Raw genomic sequence first — 17,917 nt, forward strand, 5'->3', positions numbered from 1 at the left:
CTGCGAACTGGTTTAATTTGGGCAAAAAATTCAAGAGACATTTTTTTTTAGAATGAAACAGGCTATCGGAAATAATTTTTTAAATGGTAAAAAAATAATAAGACAAAAAATTACGTTGGAAATAAATTTTAGGGGTTGCGTTTTCCACCCCTTACAACCATGGGGTAAACCAAATAAATTACTGGCTAAGTGTCTTTTTGGTAGTAGAAAATGTCAGGTTAATTTCAATATTGTAACTTGTTTAGTGCTTGTGAAAAAAATTGTTAAACAAATTTTATGTACCCCCTTTAAGGGGCTGTATCTTAACAAGGGATGCTCCAATGAAGTTTCTTTATATGAAAGATCCTATCTTTTTTTCGATGAGGAATCACCCCCTTAAATGTTTTACACTTATTTAGTTACACCCTGTATACTTACTAATTTTACTGTTTTGTCAGCACATGTCATACACACGAGGATTTCAGATCATACAACACAGATGATTAAATTTGAATGAAACAAAAGAAATAATAATAATTTTGAAATAAAAAGATTATTTACTAAACAGAATATTCAGTGCTTTGTCCATATGTTAGAGACAACAGATTGGTCACCTGTATGATGTATCGCCAAATAATGTAAATGAGCAATGGCATATTTTTTCAAATATATTTATGTATTATTTCAATGAAAGCTTTCATGTTAAAAAAATATGTAAGGCATTAAAAAATAATAATAATAATGTATATATGAAGGATGAGGAACTTATTATGTGTAAAAATCGATTAGACATTTTACATATATGCAGCACGCTGAATATAAGATACAAAGATACTTACAAGATGATGAAAAAAGAATATAATAATAAACTTTTAGAGAAAAAAGCAAGTAGTTATCAAAGCAGAATACTCAAGTCTGATAACAAATCAAAAACAGTTTGGGAGGTAGTCAAAGATATTAGAGGAAATGTTATTCAAACATACCAACCGATTGAAATTGACGGTAGTGCTAAGGAAGTAGCAGATAAATATAATAGTTTTTTAGTAAATTATGTGAATGAAATGATTCAAAACCAATGTCATATTTCTTTTACTCATAAAATTAAATATAATGAAAATGTCATACATTTAAAACAAGTAACAGTTAAAGAACTATTAGAAATATCAAAAAAATTGAAAAATAAAATGTCCAGCGGAGTAGACGAAATACCTACAAAAATTGTTAAATCATGTATGAGTCAAATAGCATCAATTATGGTTTATATCATTAATAATTCTTTAAANTACACCTACAAGCAAATCTGGAATTGACAATATATTTACTAATTTTACTGTTTTGTCTGCACATGTCATACACACGGGGATTTCAGATCATACAGCACAGATGATTAAATTTGAATTAAACAAAAGAAATAATAATAATTTTGAAATAAAAAGATCATTTACTAAACAGAATATACAGTGCTTTGTCCATATGTTAGAGACAACAGATTGGTCACCTGTGTATGATGTGTCGCCAAATAATGTAAATGAGCAATGGCATATTTTTTCAAATATATTTATGTATTATTTCAATGAAAGCTTTCATGTTAAAAAAATATGTAAGGCATTAAAAAATAATAATAATAATGTATATATGAAGGATGAGGAACTTATTATGTGTAAAAATCGATTAGACATTTTACATATATGCAGCACGCTGAATATAAGATACAAAGATACTTACAAGATGATGAAAAAAGAATATAATAATAAACTTTTAGAGAAAAAAGCAAGTAGTTATCAAAGCAGAATACTCAAGTCTGATAACAAATCAAAAACAGTTTGGGAGGTAGTCAAAGATATTAGAGGAAATGTTATTCAAACACACCAACCGATTGAAATTGACGATAGTGCTAAGGAAGTAGCAGATAAATATAATAGTTTTTTAGTAAATTATGTGAATGAAATGATTCAAAACCAATGTCATATTCCTTTTACTCATAAAATTAAATATAACGAAAATGTCATATATTTAAAACAAGTAACAGTTAAAGAACTATTAGAAATATCGGAAAATAAAATGTCCAGCGGAGTAGACGAAATACCTACAAAAATTGTTAAATCATGTATGAGTCAAATAGCATCAATTATGGTTTATATTATTAATAATTCTTTAAAATTCGGTATCTTTCCTGATGAATTGAAAATTGCTCTAATTAGACCGTTACACAAAAAAGGTGATCACACAAAATTTGAAAATTTTCGACCAATTAGTTTGTTACCCAGTTTTTTTAAACTTTTTGAATTAGTTATGAATGACAGAATTGTTAAATATAAGACTGCAGAAAATTTGTTTATTAAAAATCAACATGGATATCAAAAAGGCAAATCTACTCAAACAGCGGTATTTCAATTAATTAACATAATACTGGATTCACTAGAAGAAAGAGAGATTCCTATGGGCATTTTTATTGACTTATCAAAAGCGTATGACTGTCTTGACCATAATATATTATATGAAAAACTGTGTAGATATGGCATTCGAGATTCCGCTCTAGATTGGATAAAATCGTACTTATCTAGTCGAAAGCAGACAGTGACCCTATGCAAAGATGGACAAAGTGCAAGATCTGATGTTGTTGAAACGATATTGGGTGTACCGCAGGGAAGTTCTATTGGCCCTCTTTTGTTTATAATATATATAAATGACCTAAACGAAGTAATAAACATAAATAGAAAGTGTGATATTGTGAATTATGCATAAGATACCAATATAATTATGAGCAGGGTGAGCTTTACTGAGCTATTGGATGATGCAGATAATATATTATCTGAAACAAATAAATGATTCACTAAAAATAAACAGATCTTAAATAAGGACAAAACAGGTGTAGTACTATTTAAAACCACACATGCTCAATATGAAACAATACAAAACATTAATTTTACAATGTCACCAATTAATACAACTCATAGTACTAAGTTTCTTGGTATTTATATAGACACTGTGCTAAATTTTAAAGACCATGTCCAACATGTTATGCGACTTAATAATGTAATTTATTCAATGAGGATTATAGCCCAATACATAAAGCGGGATGCATTGAAAATAGTTTACCATGCTAACTTTGAATCTGTGTTTCGATATGGTATAATTTTTTATGGCACTAGTTCAGATGCCGAAAGGATTTTTATTATTCAAAAGCGCGCGTTAAGAATAATCCTAAAAATGAAGAGTAGAGAATCGTGCAGGGGAAAATTCAAGGAAAATAAAATTTTAAATTTCACAGCTGTTTACATACAAGAAATATTATTATTCTTTTTATAAACAGGCATTTGTTCACAAAAATGTCTTCACAACATAACCATTAAACCAGAACTGAGGATTATTCCTATCTGATACACAGATTGAGTTACAGAAAAGATCTGGAACCATATACTGTAGATGAGTATTTTAATAATAATAGCTTGTAAAGATGAATTGATCTTTGAAATCTATTATATAGGTATTTATTTTTTCTATATGGATAGTTGTAAAGTTGTTAGTGCTGTAATAGCAAAGCTCTGTTGACGTTATTTTCATTAATGTTACTGGATCTATGTGACTGTTCTTGAAAATAAAGATTATTATTATTATTATTATTATTAGTTTTAGTTCTCATTCGTTTCAATGTTTCCTCGCTGGTAGATGGAGTGTTATCAATGGTCCTACTTGCTGGCCGGTCAGATTGCCAGAGTTGGAACCATGGCCATTCACAGTTAGTATAAAAAAATTTGGGAGATCAAAAAGTTAAATGGTAGAACACAAAGTTGCATTTTCTTAAAAGAAATCAAAATTGTTGTGGGATTGTGGTACACTAGAACCGTTTTAAGATTGCCATTACGTCACAAGTGTGTCCTAATGTCAAAGACAGTCGTTGCGGCCGTGAATTCATTATTAAACGTGCTAAAAAGAGATACAATGATGGTATAAATGTCTTCATAGTTTCAATCTATCACAGACAACCGTTCCAATATTTTATGTGTATTAGAGTGAAAGAAAATGGAAGACGTTTGTTGGCTATTTATTTTACTGTAGTTTGACTAGCGCATTTAAAACAAAACAGAACTGACACTCATTAAAACATTAAAAATTTGACAGCTGTTTTGATCGCGTCTCCATACTAACTGTTCTATATATTTTCTGAGCGTTGAAATATCGATTTTTTGGCATATTTTCACATCCAGTAATACTAGTACTAAAATTTGCGAGATATCCAGATTTAGGAATTGTCAAGATAGCTCAGTCATTATAGACATGAAACAGCCTGTTTCGGGAAAAAAATACTATTAGAAGTTTATCTGCAGAATATTGTTCAGAAACCTGTTATAAACAAAATATCAAAAAATCAACTCGAGGCTAGTNATATTTTTTATTTTTGTTTAAACTTAACCATTTCACATGTAATGAATCCATAATAAGCCAGTATTCTCAAAAACCAAGCATTTTATTTAAAAATACTATGACCTTTTTGTTGTAGAATAAACCACAATGTAAAAAAATATATTCATTTTGAAAATTTTCAAGTGGCGTAGAAATTATATTAAAAATAGGGATTATCAGAGCCCCTTATGGATGCCGATGATTGATTTACTTTCACAATCATTTTTAAAATCGATACATCTTTTCATTCGTACACTTCAACTAAATATAAAAATGGCTTTTAAGAAAAAATAAATAAAAACCAAAAAAAATGTTTTTTCAAGAGCTTATATCTCTAAAAGGAAGCCTTTGGAAGAAAAAGTGTATACATCATAATAACATTATTTTGATGAGATCTATCGATAGTTAAAGTCCTAATCATAAAAAGTGAATCACCCTGTTTATATAGTGTGTCCCACTTGAGATTGAAGGTTCCATAGCTTCCTTACGAGTCGCTTTAGAAAAAATATTGTTAAACAAAAGTTGTTTCTATTTTTATTGTTCATCTCTGTAAAATATTTTCAACTACACAGGCTTTAGCCTGAGCGCTAACCAACTTTAGTTTTTTAAATGGAACACCTGTATATTATGGCATTTTTAGATTACTCGTTAAATTTCAGACTGACTTTGTATACCATATCAAGAATCAAGATGGCGACTGCCTAGTACTACGTGCCCGAGTCGTCTGCCAGTTTAACTTCGTTTCCGAGTAAAATTGGGTTTTTAAATTGTGAAAACTGTATGCAACTTGAGTGTTTAAGTTGTCTGTGCTACTGAGTTACGTCTCATTTCTTCAAAATGGTGCTTACGAGGACTGATCTTGATGAGATCCGAAGAATTGTTACGGATCAAGTGTCGGCTGTTTTTAACGCTGAATTTAAAAATTCGATCGCCCAGAGCATAACTAATAAAATAGATATGAAGTATGGAGAAAAGTTTTCAAATGTTGAAACGGAATTTGAAAAGANGTCCAGGCCTACACGAGATGAGGCAGGATAAAGAGGGATAATCCCCCTCGATCCCAAATCATTGAGGCCAATTTCTAGCCATAGAATAATGGCATTTCTTTAGACTTTAGAAGAAATTCTGATATTTTATAATGTGTTGGCATCACTGGTGTAGAAAGCAGTTACAAATGTTACAATTTATCTAAAACGAAAGCTCCTAAGACATAAAAATGTTTTAATCAAATTGAAATTGAGAAGGGTACTAAAACATTATTCTTGTACTGAAGATTTAGATCTGTAACTTTTCGATTATCTTAATAATACCAAGTGGAATAGATTTATTAAAAATATATATAAAAGAAAACACCTATTGATTGATGATAAAAATCCTGCCTGGAAGTCTGAAGCGACCTCTGACTGATGTATTTATATGACGCATAGTCGACAGTGACAAAACATTTGCTGCGTTTAATTAAGGTTTACTTTTGCTCTTCATCTCTGTCTAATCTTCCTATTCAGGTGTGAAGAATAAAGAATTGGTCTTAAGAAAATCGAATAGCTCCTAGAACGGCAATCATATCTTATTGTTAGAGAAAATTGACAAAGGTTTATTACCTGTCTTAGGGTCACCAAAGTTGAAATGTTTATAGGTTTCATTTTGGAAACCATTTGTTTCGTGGCGATACGAGTGTATTTTCATGGGAAATAAAAGTACTAAATCAAGAAACGCATGTAGAGGAACAATAGACACTGTTTACAAACAGAAAGAGGATCATTTTAAGCAGGTAATATTATCTCTATAACCTTTCTGTTTGTTTATTTGTGCGTCATTATTGTTTCTAATTTTCTATTGTCTATTTTCAGCTAAAGGCAAATTTTACTAGCAGTTTTAGTGGAAGATCTTTTACAAGTGTAAGCAGCCATCAGTCAACCTATAGTGTATCTAGGCCCTGGTCTAGGATATCCAGAAGAAGGTAAGTGCTTATTACTATAAAAACAGAATTTTTATCAATCTGAAAATAATTACATTGCTGAGCATGCTGTTAGGAAGTGACCAGTACTAATAATCCACGAAGCAATAAGCAATACAAAGATATAAATAAATTAAAAATAACTAGTTGAAACTTGTTTGTAATGATATTAATTCTGTAGTTGACTTTTCGTGAGATATTTATATTTTTATAATTATGTGTTATGTGTAGCATATAAAGAAAAATATAAACAAAAAGCGTCAATACAAGTCCATTTGGATATATCAGTTCTTTTCCATTCTAGTTACATAGTGAGTTTATAACAAAAGTTCTAGCCCTAATTCCATCCTTAAATAAAAAAGACCTATTCTTAATTTAATCATAATAGTCTTGTTCTTAAAAAGGTAATTGTATACGTAGATTATAATACAGTGCGTAGGTACAATATTTGTTGAAATAAAATTCCAAGAAAAGTATAAGCCAGAAGTAGAAAATTGAAATATTATATTGCTTGAAATGGCCTCCATTATTTAAAACACAAAGCTTATATCTTCTTAAATTATTTATACAATTCAAAACAGCGTTATTATTATCGTCTAACTCATAAATAGTTTCTCTAATTTTTATTTCTAATAATTTCAATTTTCTACTTCTGTGTTACTCATTTTTATGAAATGATAATATGAAATGTCACAATAATAATGTTGTCATGACATTATCTGTCACGTCCTACCATACAGGGTGTTTCAGTTCGAGTGAATCAAACTTTAACCACAAATAGAACTCAATAAATAATTCATAATTGCCTTATAAAGCAAGGGTCTAAGTCGCACCGTTTTAACCGTACAGGGCCGTATTGGTCAGTTTTTAAAATCATATTATTTACTAAATCTTTGGTATGCTTATAACGAATTGATTCAAATTTGGCGTGGTGTTAATATTTATACATGTGCATAATTTACTGTAAAATTTACAAATTTTTGTAGGACAGTGGCGTAAGAATGGGTAATAAAGCTGGATTTTTTTACCCCAACTTCTACGCCAATGACCTAATCATTTAGGATTCATTTTTAGATTTTGTGGACAATTCTACATAAAAAAGGTATATCAGTTGAATATCGGTATAGTGTATCGTTTTACCGAAAATTGCAGTTGAATGGGAGACCGTTCTTCTGATAAGAGTTTCTTAGTACGTATTACCTTAGAATTCAAAACAATATTAAATAATGTCTCTACATTGGCAAAACGACTAGTAAATTTTAAATATAATCTATTGTATAGGTATTATTATTGCTTTCGTAATGTGGTGAATTCCTTCTATGAGCTCATTTTTTTGTTGCGCTGCAGTGCGGTGGACAGCATGTTCAATGGCACCTTCTCTAAAATTTCATTTGTGTCATTCTGAAGCAATTATAGGTATCCTTGTTCATTCAACGGTCCCTTTGTTTCAAACAGACATCGGCTGTTTTTAACGCTGAATTTAAAAATTCGATCGCCCAGAGCATAACTAATAAAATAGATATGAAGTATGGAGAAAAGTTTTCAAATGTTGAAACGGAATTTGAAAAGATCAATAAGGAGATAACTTCCCTGCGAAGTGAGAATAAGAGCCTAAAAAAGGCTCTTGATGATCAGGAACAATACTCTAGAAATCTAAATGTGCGTATATTTGGTATGGCTATTGCAGAAGGTGAAAATTTGCAAGAATCAGTGTTAAATTTGTTTAATGAAAAGTTAAAACTCAATATGACAGCAAGCGATATTAAAAATATTCGTCGAGTGTTAACAAAAAACCTTGATAAAGTTAAACCGCCTGCTGTCCTTGTTGAGTTTTTTGATGTAAACAAACGATTTATGGTGCTCAGACAAAAAAAGTTTCTCAAGTCATCTGGAGTGGTGATAAGAGAAGATCTAACCCGAAATAAACTGTTACTTCTTACCGAGGCTGCAAAGGAATTTAATGCAAAAACTGTGTGGTGTTCTTATGGCAACATTTATGTTAAGCTAAAGGAAAAAGTCTACCGTTTAAATGATCGGGAAGATTTAAATGAACTTATAAATGACAGATGAGTATATGTATGTCGTTTCTGTTTGTTGTTATCCCAAAATGCATTTTTCTTTAAGTATTGCTGCTGGATCTGCTCAATCTTGTTTTTTTTTTCTTTGATTTGTATTAATAATTAATATGGTAATTTGCTTTTTCACTCTTTCGTCGGTTTTATTATATTTCGTTATTTATCACTGTAATAATAGGTATACTCATATAATATATATAGATAGATACACCATATCAGAACCCATATTTATTTTTGCTTACGTTGTATCTGATTTTTGCGCCTTTTTTTTTTCTATACTAAGAATATTTTTGTCATGAGTTGCTGATATATGTTTTATTTTTACTTATATTAAATAATTGCTTTTATGTTAATACATCTATGTTAGTAAGTAATTCAGTCGTAAATGAAGAATGACTGCCTAATTTTATTTAAATATGTTACACTACTTAATAAAGATATTTGGCAGACGGCTGGGCAGTATACAGTATGTATGGTATAATACCTATAGTATATAATAACTTCATAAAGTGCCTACTTAGTTACAATTCCTCCTTTTTTTTCTCTTTCTATTTTTACTATTTTTTATTCTTTTCTCTATTCTTATTATTTTCCATACTTCTACTAATGTTAAGCTGTGGTCATATAAATGTGGGTTTATTGATGCATGATTTCTCTACTTTTAAAGATTTTTTAATTACCTCTAATTATGATATCGTGGGAATTACAGAAACTTGGTTACATAATGGCATTGCAGATGATAAAGTACAAATTAACGATTATTCAATTGTGCGGCAAGATCGACCGGGGCATGCTGGGGGAGTTGGTTTATATATAAAGAACGGGTTAAAATATAGAGTAATTTTAAGTGAATATAAAGCTAGATATTTTTGGGAAAACCATTATTATTGGTACTATTTATAGAGCACCCAATACTGATTGCACACAATTTCTTAATTATTTTGAAGACATATTAGCTAATTTTTAAGCTCAGGAAGATCTAATATTGTGCTTTGGAGACTTTAATATTAATATGTTTCAGTTAAATTCAAGAAATGCGTCTAATTTAATAAATATTACAAGAGTTTTTAATATGCAACAGCTTATTTCAGAACCTACTCATAGGTACTCGGATACTTCATTTTCCTTGATTGATTTAATTTTTTATAATTCTGATAATATTGCCGAGTCTGGTGTGAAAGACGTTCATGTGTCGAATCATTTTTTAATATATTGTAATTTAATATTTAATCATTTGAAACCTGTAGTTAAAAGTATTACTTACAGGGCTTTGCGCAGAATTGATTTGGATTTATTTCAACATGATTTGGAAAACTTACATCTACAGGAAATTTTTGATATAGTCAGTATTGATGACAAAGTTGAGTTTTTAACTACGTGTATAATTAACTTATTTGACAAGCATGCTCCCTTGCAAGTTACTAAATCTCGTAAGAATACTTATTGCCCGTGGCTCACTGATAACATCAAGTTAATGCAAAATTTACGTAATAAGGCTTTTAAAAAATATCGTCTATCCAGATCTCCTGAGGGTTGGGCCTCTTATAAACAATATAGAAATTTAACGACTTGTGCCATCAGGGCCGAAAAAAGAGCGTACCTTACTTACAAATTTCAAAACTCTAATGCTAAAGACAAATGGGATGAATTGAAAAAATTAAATATATGCAAAAGAAAAGATATAAATATACCTGAAAATTTAAGGGATGTTGATAAGTTAAATAAATATTTCATTGAATCATCATGCAATACTGTTGCGCCGGACGTTGAACTAATAAATTTTTATAAAAATAATAAAATAGTTGATAATTCGTTTAGTTTTGACACTATAACTGATAATTTGATAATGCATATAATTAAAAATATGAAATCTAAAGCATTTGGATGTGATAATTTAAATATAACACTTATACTTATATGTTGCCCGTATATTATTCCTTTTATTACGCATATTATAAATACATGTATAGATCAGTCTTACTTTCCTAAATCCTGGAAATGTGCAAACGTCATTCCTCTTCCTAAGGTTAACAATCCAACAGAGCCTACCCATCTTCGATCGATCTCAATTTTACCCGCATTGAGCAAGATTCTTGAAAAAGTTATGGAAATGCAAATTACTGCATTTCTAAATGCCAACAATGTCCTTCCGGAAAAACAATCTGGTTTTAGGCGTGGATATAGCTGTTCAACTGCTCTTTCTGATTTGACAGATGATATTTTTAAGTCAAGAGATAATAGTGAAGCTATGGTACTGGTCTTGTTAGATTATAGTAAGGCGTTTGACACTCTTAATTACGATATACTCAAATCAATTCTTCATTATATAGGTTTTACGAATACCGCATCATCGCTAATAACCTCATTTCTTTGTGATAGGAAGCAGCGAGTGTCACTCGACAATAAGTTTTCACAACCTCTTATCATGCTGTCTGGTGTGCCACAGGGAAGTATATTAGGGCCGTTGCTGTATTCTATCTACACACTAAATGTTATTAAATCGCTGGTTTATTGTAAATATCATATGTATGCGGATGATACACAGCTTTACTATTCTTTTAATCCCTCTGAAGTAGTCCATGCTAACTTTAAGATTAATAATGATTTATGTAACTTAGCATCTGCGTCTAAAAATCATTTGTTAAAAATAAACCCAAAGAAATCTGCTGCTTTGCTTTTCTGTGGTAACAATATTAGAGCTAACTTATTGGACAGACTGATGATAAAAATTAATGATGACAATATAGAGTTTAAAGATTCGGCAAAAAATTTAGGTCTTGTTATTGATTATAATCTTAGATTTAAAGAGCATGTAACTAGTATACTTGCGAAAGCATATTCTGTGTTGAAAATGATATATTCGCACAGACACTATCTGAACAGAGATATAAAAAAAACGTTATGTGATTCCCTGATTCTATCCATATGTAATTACTGCGATAATGTGTATGGTCCGTGCTTGGATAATGTCGATTCTAAACGTTTACAAAAATTGCAAAACTCGTGTCTTAGATTTATATTTGGAATCAGACGCACACAAAGAATTTCACACAAACTAAAGGAATTATCTTGGCTCAATATGTACAATAGAAGATGCTTGCATCTAACCTGTTTCTGTTACAAGATTTTGAAATTTAAAGCCCCTCCATATTTATATAGGAAAATAAAATTCAGGACCGACGTTCATAATTTAAACATTCGCAGAAAACATATATTAAACATACCTTATCATCGCAAGCAAATTTTTAAACGCTCTTTTAGTTATAATATAGTTTCATGTATTAATAAGCAGAACGTTATTGATTATTCTCTGTCCTGCAATTTATTTAAAGCAAAATTGCAATTAAAACTGTTATCTGCACAATGACCCCATATTGTTAAATTATTACTGTTATTATTACTACTTTTTCTTCAAAATTTTCTATTTTATTATTATTTTTATTCCATTTTTCTATTCTCTTTTTCTTTCCTTTCACCATTATCATATATGCACATATATTTTGTTTATCTCAGCCGTCTTAAAAGTATCTAATATTTTTGAATTGTATAGGTTTTAACAGCTCCTGATTTTCCAAATCAGTAAGCTGACATATTAACCTTTTATTTCCTAAAGTAATATCTGTAAAATGTTATGCCGTTGTTATTTAAATTGGAGATAATAAATATTATTATTATTATTATTACATATATTTTTTTTTAAATTACACCTACATATTAATTCTAAATTTGAGCTGTGCGTCCACTACGGTACCGTACACAATGATTACCATGAATAAACAGCTAAGCAATAATAGACCTTTTTGCCATCAGGAACTGTCATTTTATTCTTAAGATTTGATATATTAGTTAGTATTTGTAAAAAAAATGATGAATATTCAAGATTTTCTTATCATTCAACTGAGATTTTCGGTAAAACGATACCCTATATCGATTTTCAACAAGTATACTTTTTTTATGTAAAATTGTCCACGGAATCTAAAAATTAATCCACGAAATGATTATTAGGTCATTGGCGTAGAAGTTGGGGTAAAAAAATCTCGCTTTACTACCCATTCCTACGCCACTGACCTACAAAAATTTGTAAATTTTACAGTAAATTATGCACGTGTAAATGTTAACATACACCAAATTTGAATCAATTTGTTATAAGCATAGCAAAGAATTCATAAATAATATGATTTTAACAACCGACCAATACGGCCCTGTACAGTGAAAACGGTGAGACTTAGACCCTTACTTTATAAGGCAATTCTGAATTATTTATTGAGTTTTATTTGTGGTTAAAGTTTGATTCACTCGAACTGAAACACCCTGTATAACATTGCCCATGAGCCTCTTACGACCTAATTAGTTATATTTAGTTAAAATACCTATACACATTTTGGATCGTATCAATGTCTGATATGTAAAAATATATTAAAAGTAAATCTGTAAATTTTTACGTAATTGGAAAAAAGGCAAAAATGCCTGAAAGAGGTCTAATAATTACAAAATATTTTCTTAATAAAAAACCTTTTCGTTTTTTTAATAGTATCTCGCTTATTGTTAGAGATAGACCCAACAAACCTTATATGACTATCTATGTTTGACAGGGAATGTTTTATCCAAATATGTAAAAATATATACGGTGTTCCATTTAAATTAACGAAGTTAACATCCGCCGCCATTTTGTTTGAATTTCATTTGTTCGAAATCGTAGTAGAACTATGATTTTTGAAAACTTCATAAAAAATCGTACTTTTGTATTTCACATTTTTTTACAACTCTAAATAGCTACAAAAAAATTACTGGGGGGTCAAAGTAGAGTGAATCACCCTGTAAATCTACACTGTCTTTTGTAGTCTTTCCGATCTCAATTGAAGAACCAAGAGGTTGGCAGTATGTAGCAGGTTCGGTCGCTGACGCAGCAACTCCGCATTGAAATATTTGAAACTTGTTCCCATATTTATTTAGCCATATCCATATCTGTACCTCAGAGCTAAACTGTCTGTATTAACTCCATTTTTTACGAAAATGGGATTATTTGACAGCCCATCACAGTTTCTTATGCTCTTTCACGTGCTAAGCAGTAATAACTCCCACTCATGATACTTTCGAAGATAGACAGTGCTAAATAATAATAAGTCCCAACCTGTCTCCAAGCTAGACAATCGTATGTGTATTTAATATTAACTGTGTTTCATTTCCACAGTATTAAGTTCCTTGTTACATCAATATAGTCCGAGACAAACAGGTGTATGTGGAGTTAATATTCTATTAGTTTGACTTCGGAGTATTAACTCCACATATATCAAAATCATGTTGGTTTACTTTAGTATTATATCCACATTCATCATGTATTATCGCACAATTAGTAAATATTATAATATAAAATCCCTAAATCATATTTGTGCCAAATAGTGTTAAAAAAAAATATGAATAGAAAATTATTCTTTAAATTACAATAAATAATATTAAAATAGACGTATAACTTCACATCATACTAATTTTTTTTTATCAAGGAGAAGTAAGAGTTCCAAGTTATGGAATGATAAGCAAAATTTAAATCTTTAAATCTCTCTCCTGTAAAATTTCATTTTTGGCACTTAATACAGTTTAGCTCTGAGGTACAGATATAGAGGTCTGGTCGCCCAGTTGAAGAATGAGTGTAAGGGTAAAGGCGGCACAAACTCAGCCTCACTGGGCGACCTGGCCGTAAATTCAGTTGTCAACAAATAGCCTAGCAGTGCAGTGCAGCAATGCGTAATTTGGTGTGATTTAGGTAATTTTAATTTATTATAGGCACGTTCTATTAGTCATTCATATTGCAATTGCGAAGGGGAGAAATAAGAGGGATATTTTGTTTACTAATATTATTATAACATTGCATTTTGGAGACCTTTTGAAAAAGAATAAAATGAAATTTACCAATATAAAATTATTTGTGAACATAAATAATTAAAATGTGTTGTTTGTCAAATGAACTTATAGAAATTTTCTACTCATTATTACAAATTACAAAACAACAAAAATAAAACTATTTTTTTAAATATCTGGAAAACCACTCCATCAAATTTATCCAAATTTGGTACATTTTTTTTTTAATAATTCATCTAGTTCTGTATGCATACAGTCCCAAATTCAAAAACCAGTGGCGGAGAAACAAAGATATCATTTCCCTATTTAAAGTAAAACTTCTACGCCACTGAATTAATTAATAAAAAAACAGTCTTTTATTTTTGTCGAAAAGTGCATGGTTTACGAGTTATGAAACATATTATCCAAGTAAACATCTTGCCACCTAAACTAAATTCCGATCTAATTTTAAATTTTTTGGACAATAGCCTTTTCCAGTTAATGGAGGACATACCCTCAGATCAACGAATCGGGACCTGGTTTCAAATGGACAGGGCGCCAGCACATTCTGACCAGGTAGTTCGTGAATGGCTCCATACCTTGGCCACCTAGATCACCTGATCTAAATATTTATATAACTTAGAAAAATGACGTTTATGCCGTTCCTATAGCAAATAGAGGCCAGCTATTGCAAGGGCTAAATGAGGTTTGCACTAATTTGAAGCAAAATCCAGTTTTAATCAGAGCTGCTGTGAATTCTATAACCAAAAGATGCCAAAAGTGCATTGAGTTTGGAGATGGACACTTCGAGCAATTGATTTAATTTACTTGTTTTTCATATAAATTTACTTGTTGTTCGTGTTACTTGAAAGTTGAGGTCTACATGTTTGCTATGATAGTGAAAAATGTGTATCAAATTTGGATAAATTTGATGAAGCGGTTTTCCAGTTATTTAAAAAAATTGCTTTATTTTTGATAATTTCAGTGCCCTGTATCACATAGACGGTGGCGTTCTGCGCCTATGTTGATAGACAAACGTGATATTAATTTTTGTTGTTTAGTACTTTCTCGAAGTTTGTCTATTAAAATCTGGACCACTCAAATTCGTTTTATTTTCCCTACTTCAACGTTTTGTTTACTTGGATAATATGTCTCGTAACTCGTAAACCATTCGCTTTTCGACAAAAATAAAAGACTGTTTTGTGATCCGGAATGTTTCAGACCGTTACAAAATGTATTCATATTACTAATTAATTCAGTGGCGTAGAAGTTTTACTTTAAATAAGGAGACGATATCCGCCACTGGTTTTTGAATTTGAACTGTGTACATACAGAACTAGGAGAAATATTTGATAATTTCAACGCCCTGTAACACATAAATGGTGGCTTCCTGTGCTTATGTTCATAGAGCAAAGTGATGTTAATAGTTGTTGTTTAATACTTAAATAAGTTTGTCTATTAAAATCTAGACCACCCTGTATACATATATAAAGGATGTTTCTAGATTAAGTCGACAAACCTTGAAGACATATTCCTCTGATCAAAATAAGTAAAAAAATGTATGCAGGGTGTCCCAGTGTCAGCTTACAAAAATTTACCAGGGGGTAGACCAGACCAAAATAAGATTAAAATTCTTATAAAATATTTTTCTGCGATCCTGAGTGCAATCCACTCTCACTAAATTACAGGGTGTTGTTTAGAAGAAAATAAAAACAACTTTTTGCAATAACTCGAAAACCCTTTCAGAGATCTAAGTAATTTTTGCGTGAAGTATACATCTATTAAAGGTCATTAAAACTACATGGCGCTTACTTCGATCTGACGCCAGGGGTGGCCTAGGCCCACTTGTCCTCAAGGTTATGTCTATAACTTTTAGATATCGTAGTTTTATGTAATTTGATTAAGTTTACCTGAATCTGCAATCGATTCTGAACAAAAAATGTGCTCTTGTTTCATAGCTCAAAAACGACCCATTTTCGAATAAATTGGGTCTAAAGTATCGCCTGCATTAATTCGTAGAAAAATGCATGTAAAAATTTTATTGGTTGTTATCTAGTAGGTACCTGTCATTATAAAAGGCAAAGTTGTTTACAAGCGTACATGTCAAAATTAATTACAGTACTCGAAATTACGAGAAATTAAATTTACAAAACAAGATATCAAATTTTCCAACAATGAATATGCCGATATGATATTTGTCTACAGTTTCTGTGATGGAAATTCATTGGTGGCCTCACAAGAGTATCTACGCAGGTTTCCAGACAGCAAGTAATCCAACGAGTTTCCCAAAGAGTCCGTGAGACCGGTAGTGTTAAGATTGGAAATACCGGAATAAGAGGTAATTTGAAAGATTATTTTAGAAGAAAATGTCATAGCTGCTGTTGTTGATGATCCTTCCACCAATGTCCGAAGAATATTAACGCAAGTAGGTATGCCACTAAGCAGCGTCTGGAGAATTTTAAACCGAGATGAACTGCACCTATACCACCTACTTAAAGTACAAACTTGGCATCCTGGTGATTTCAAGGATACAATTTTCCAGGTGGTTGAATGAAAATATTGTTGAAGGCGTACTAGATGACATTCCCTTAGCTTTGCGAAATCAAATATACTACCAACAAGGTGGAGCACTTACTAGTAACGAAAGACAGGTATCTGTGTGGCTTGATTTACATTTTCCAGAACGCTGGATTGGGAAAATGGACCTATTAGGTGGCCTCCCAGGTTCCCTGACCTCAACCCGCTTACCGATTTTTTTTTACTGTGGTGTTATGAAGTATCCCAAACCCAGTAACAAGAGAGACAATTGACTTAAAAAAAATTAATACAGCCGCCGAGCAAATTAAAGCAACCGTTGATTTGCAAAAGGTTTACAATTCCTTGGTCAAACGATGTCAGGCATGCATTGAAGTAAATGGACAGCATTACGAGCATTTATTGAATTAATTGTTTTCTATTTTTATTTTTAATATTGTCATTTTGCTAACATAATTTCGTTTCTGTTACATAATTTTCAATTTAATTTTTGTTTTTTTATAATGACAGGCATCTACTAAATAACAAGAAATAAAATCTTTACATGCATTCTTCTACGAACTAATGCAGTCGATATTTTAGACCCAATCTACTCGAAAACAGTTCATTTTTGAGCTATGAAACAAAAGCACATTTTTTGTTCAGAATCCATTGAAGATTCTGGAAAACGTAATCAAATTACATAAAAATAGGATATGCAAAAGTTATGACGACATAACTTGAGGACAAGTTGGCCTAGGCCGCCCCTGGCGACAGATCGAAATAAGCACCATTAATAGATGTACACTTGTATGTACACCCAAAATTTACTTAAATCCCTAAAAGGGTTTTTGAGTTATTGCGGAAAGTTGTTTTTATTTTTTTCTAAACGACACCCTGTAACTCAGTGAGAGTGTATTGCAGAAAAATATTTTATAAGAATTTTAACATTATTTTGGCCTGGTCTACCCCCTGGTAAATTTTTGTATGCTGACACTGGGACACCCTGTATAACATAGAGCTGGAAATGCTTTGTTGTCGAGATACAGGATGTTCAGAATTTCATAAAAATAATTATATTTTTTATTATCTTGAAAGTGAACAGAGATATTTCGGTCGATAGCCGCACGGTTTAAGGCGTCAGTACTTAAAT

General features: G+C 30.9%; 1 protein-coding gene across 1 annotated transcript in view; it reads left to right on the plus strand.

Moving 5' to 3' along the window:
- Nucleotides 1–5,652: 5,652 nt before the first annotated feature.
- The window catches only part of LOC108914769 (serine/threonine-protein kinase S6KL), a 35,990-nt gene continuing 23,725 nt past the window's right edge, over nt 5,653–17,917 (plus strand). The window contains exons 1-2 of the mRNA XM_018720649.2: nt 5,653–6,154; nt 6,234–6,343. Coding sequence (XP_018576165.1) covers nt 6,068–6,154; nt 6,234–6,343 — 197 coding nt within the window. The 5' untranslated portion in view covers nt 5,653–6,067. The remainder of the gene's footprint in view (nt 6,155–6,233; nt 6,344–17,917) is intronic.

The sequence above is a fragment of the Anoplophora glabripennis genome, unplaced genomic scaffold, assembly GCF_000390285.2.
Source record: "Anoplophora glabripennis isolate ALB-LARVAE unplaced genomic scaffold, Agla_2.0 scaffold1123, whole genome shotgun sequence".
Lineage (NCBI taxonomy): Eukaryota > Metazoa > Arthropoda > Insecta > Coleoptera > Cerambycidae > Anoplophora > Anoplophora glabripennis.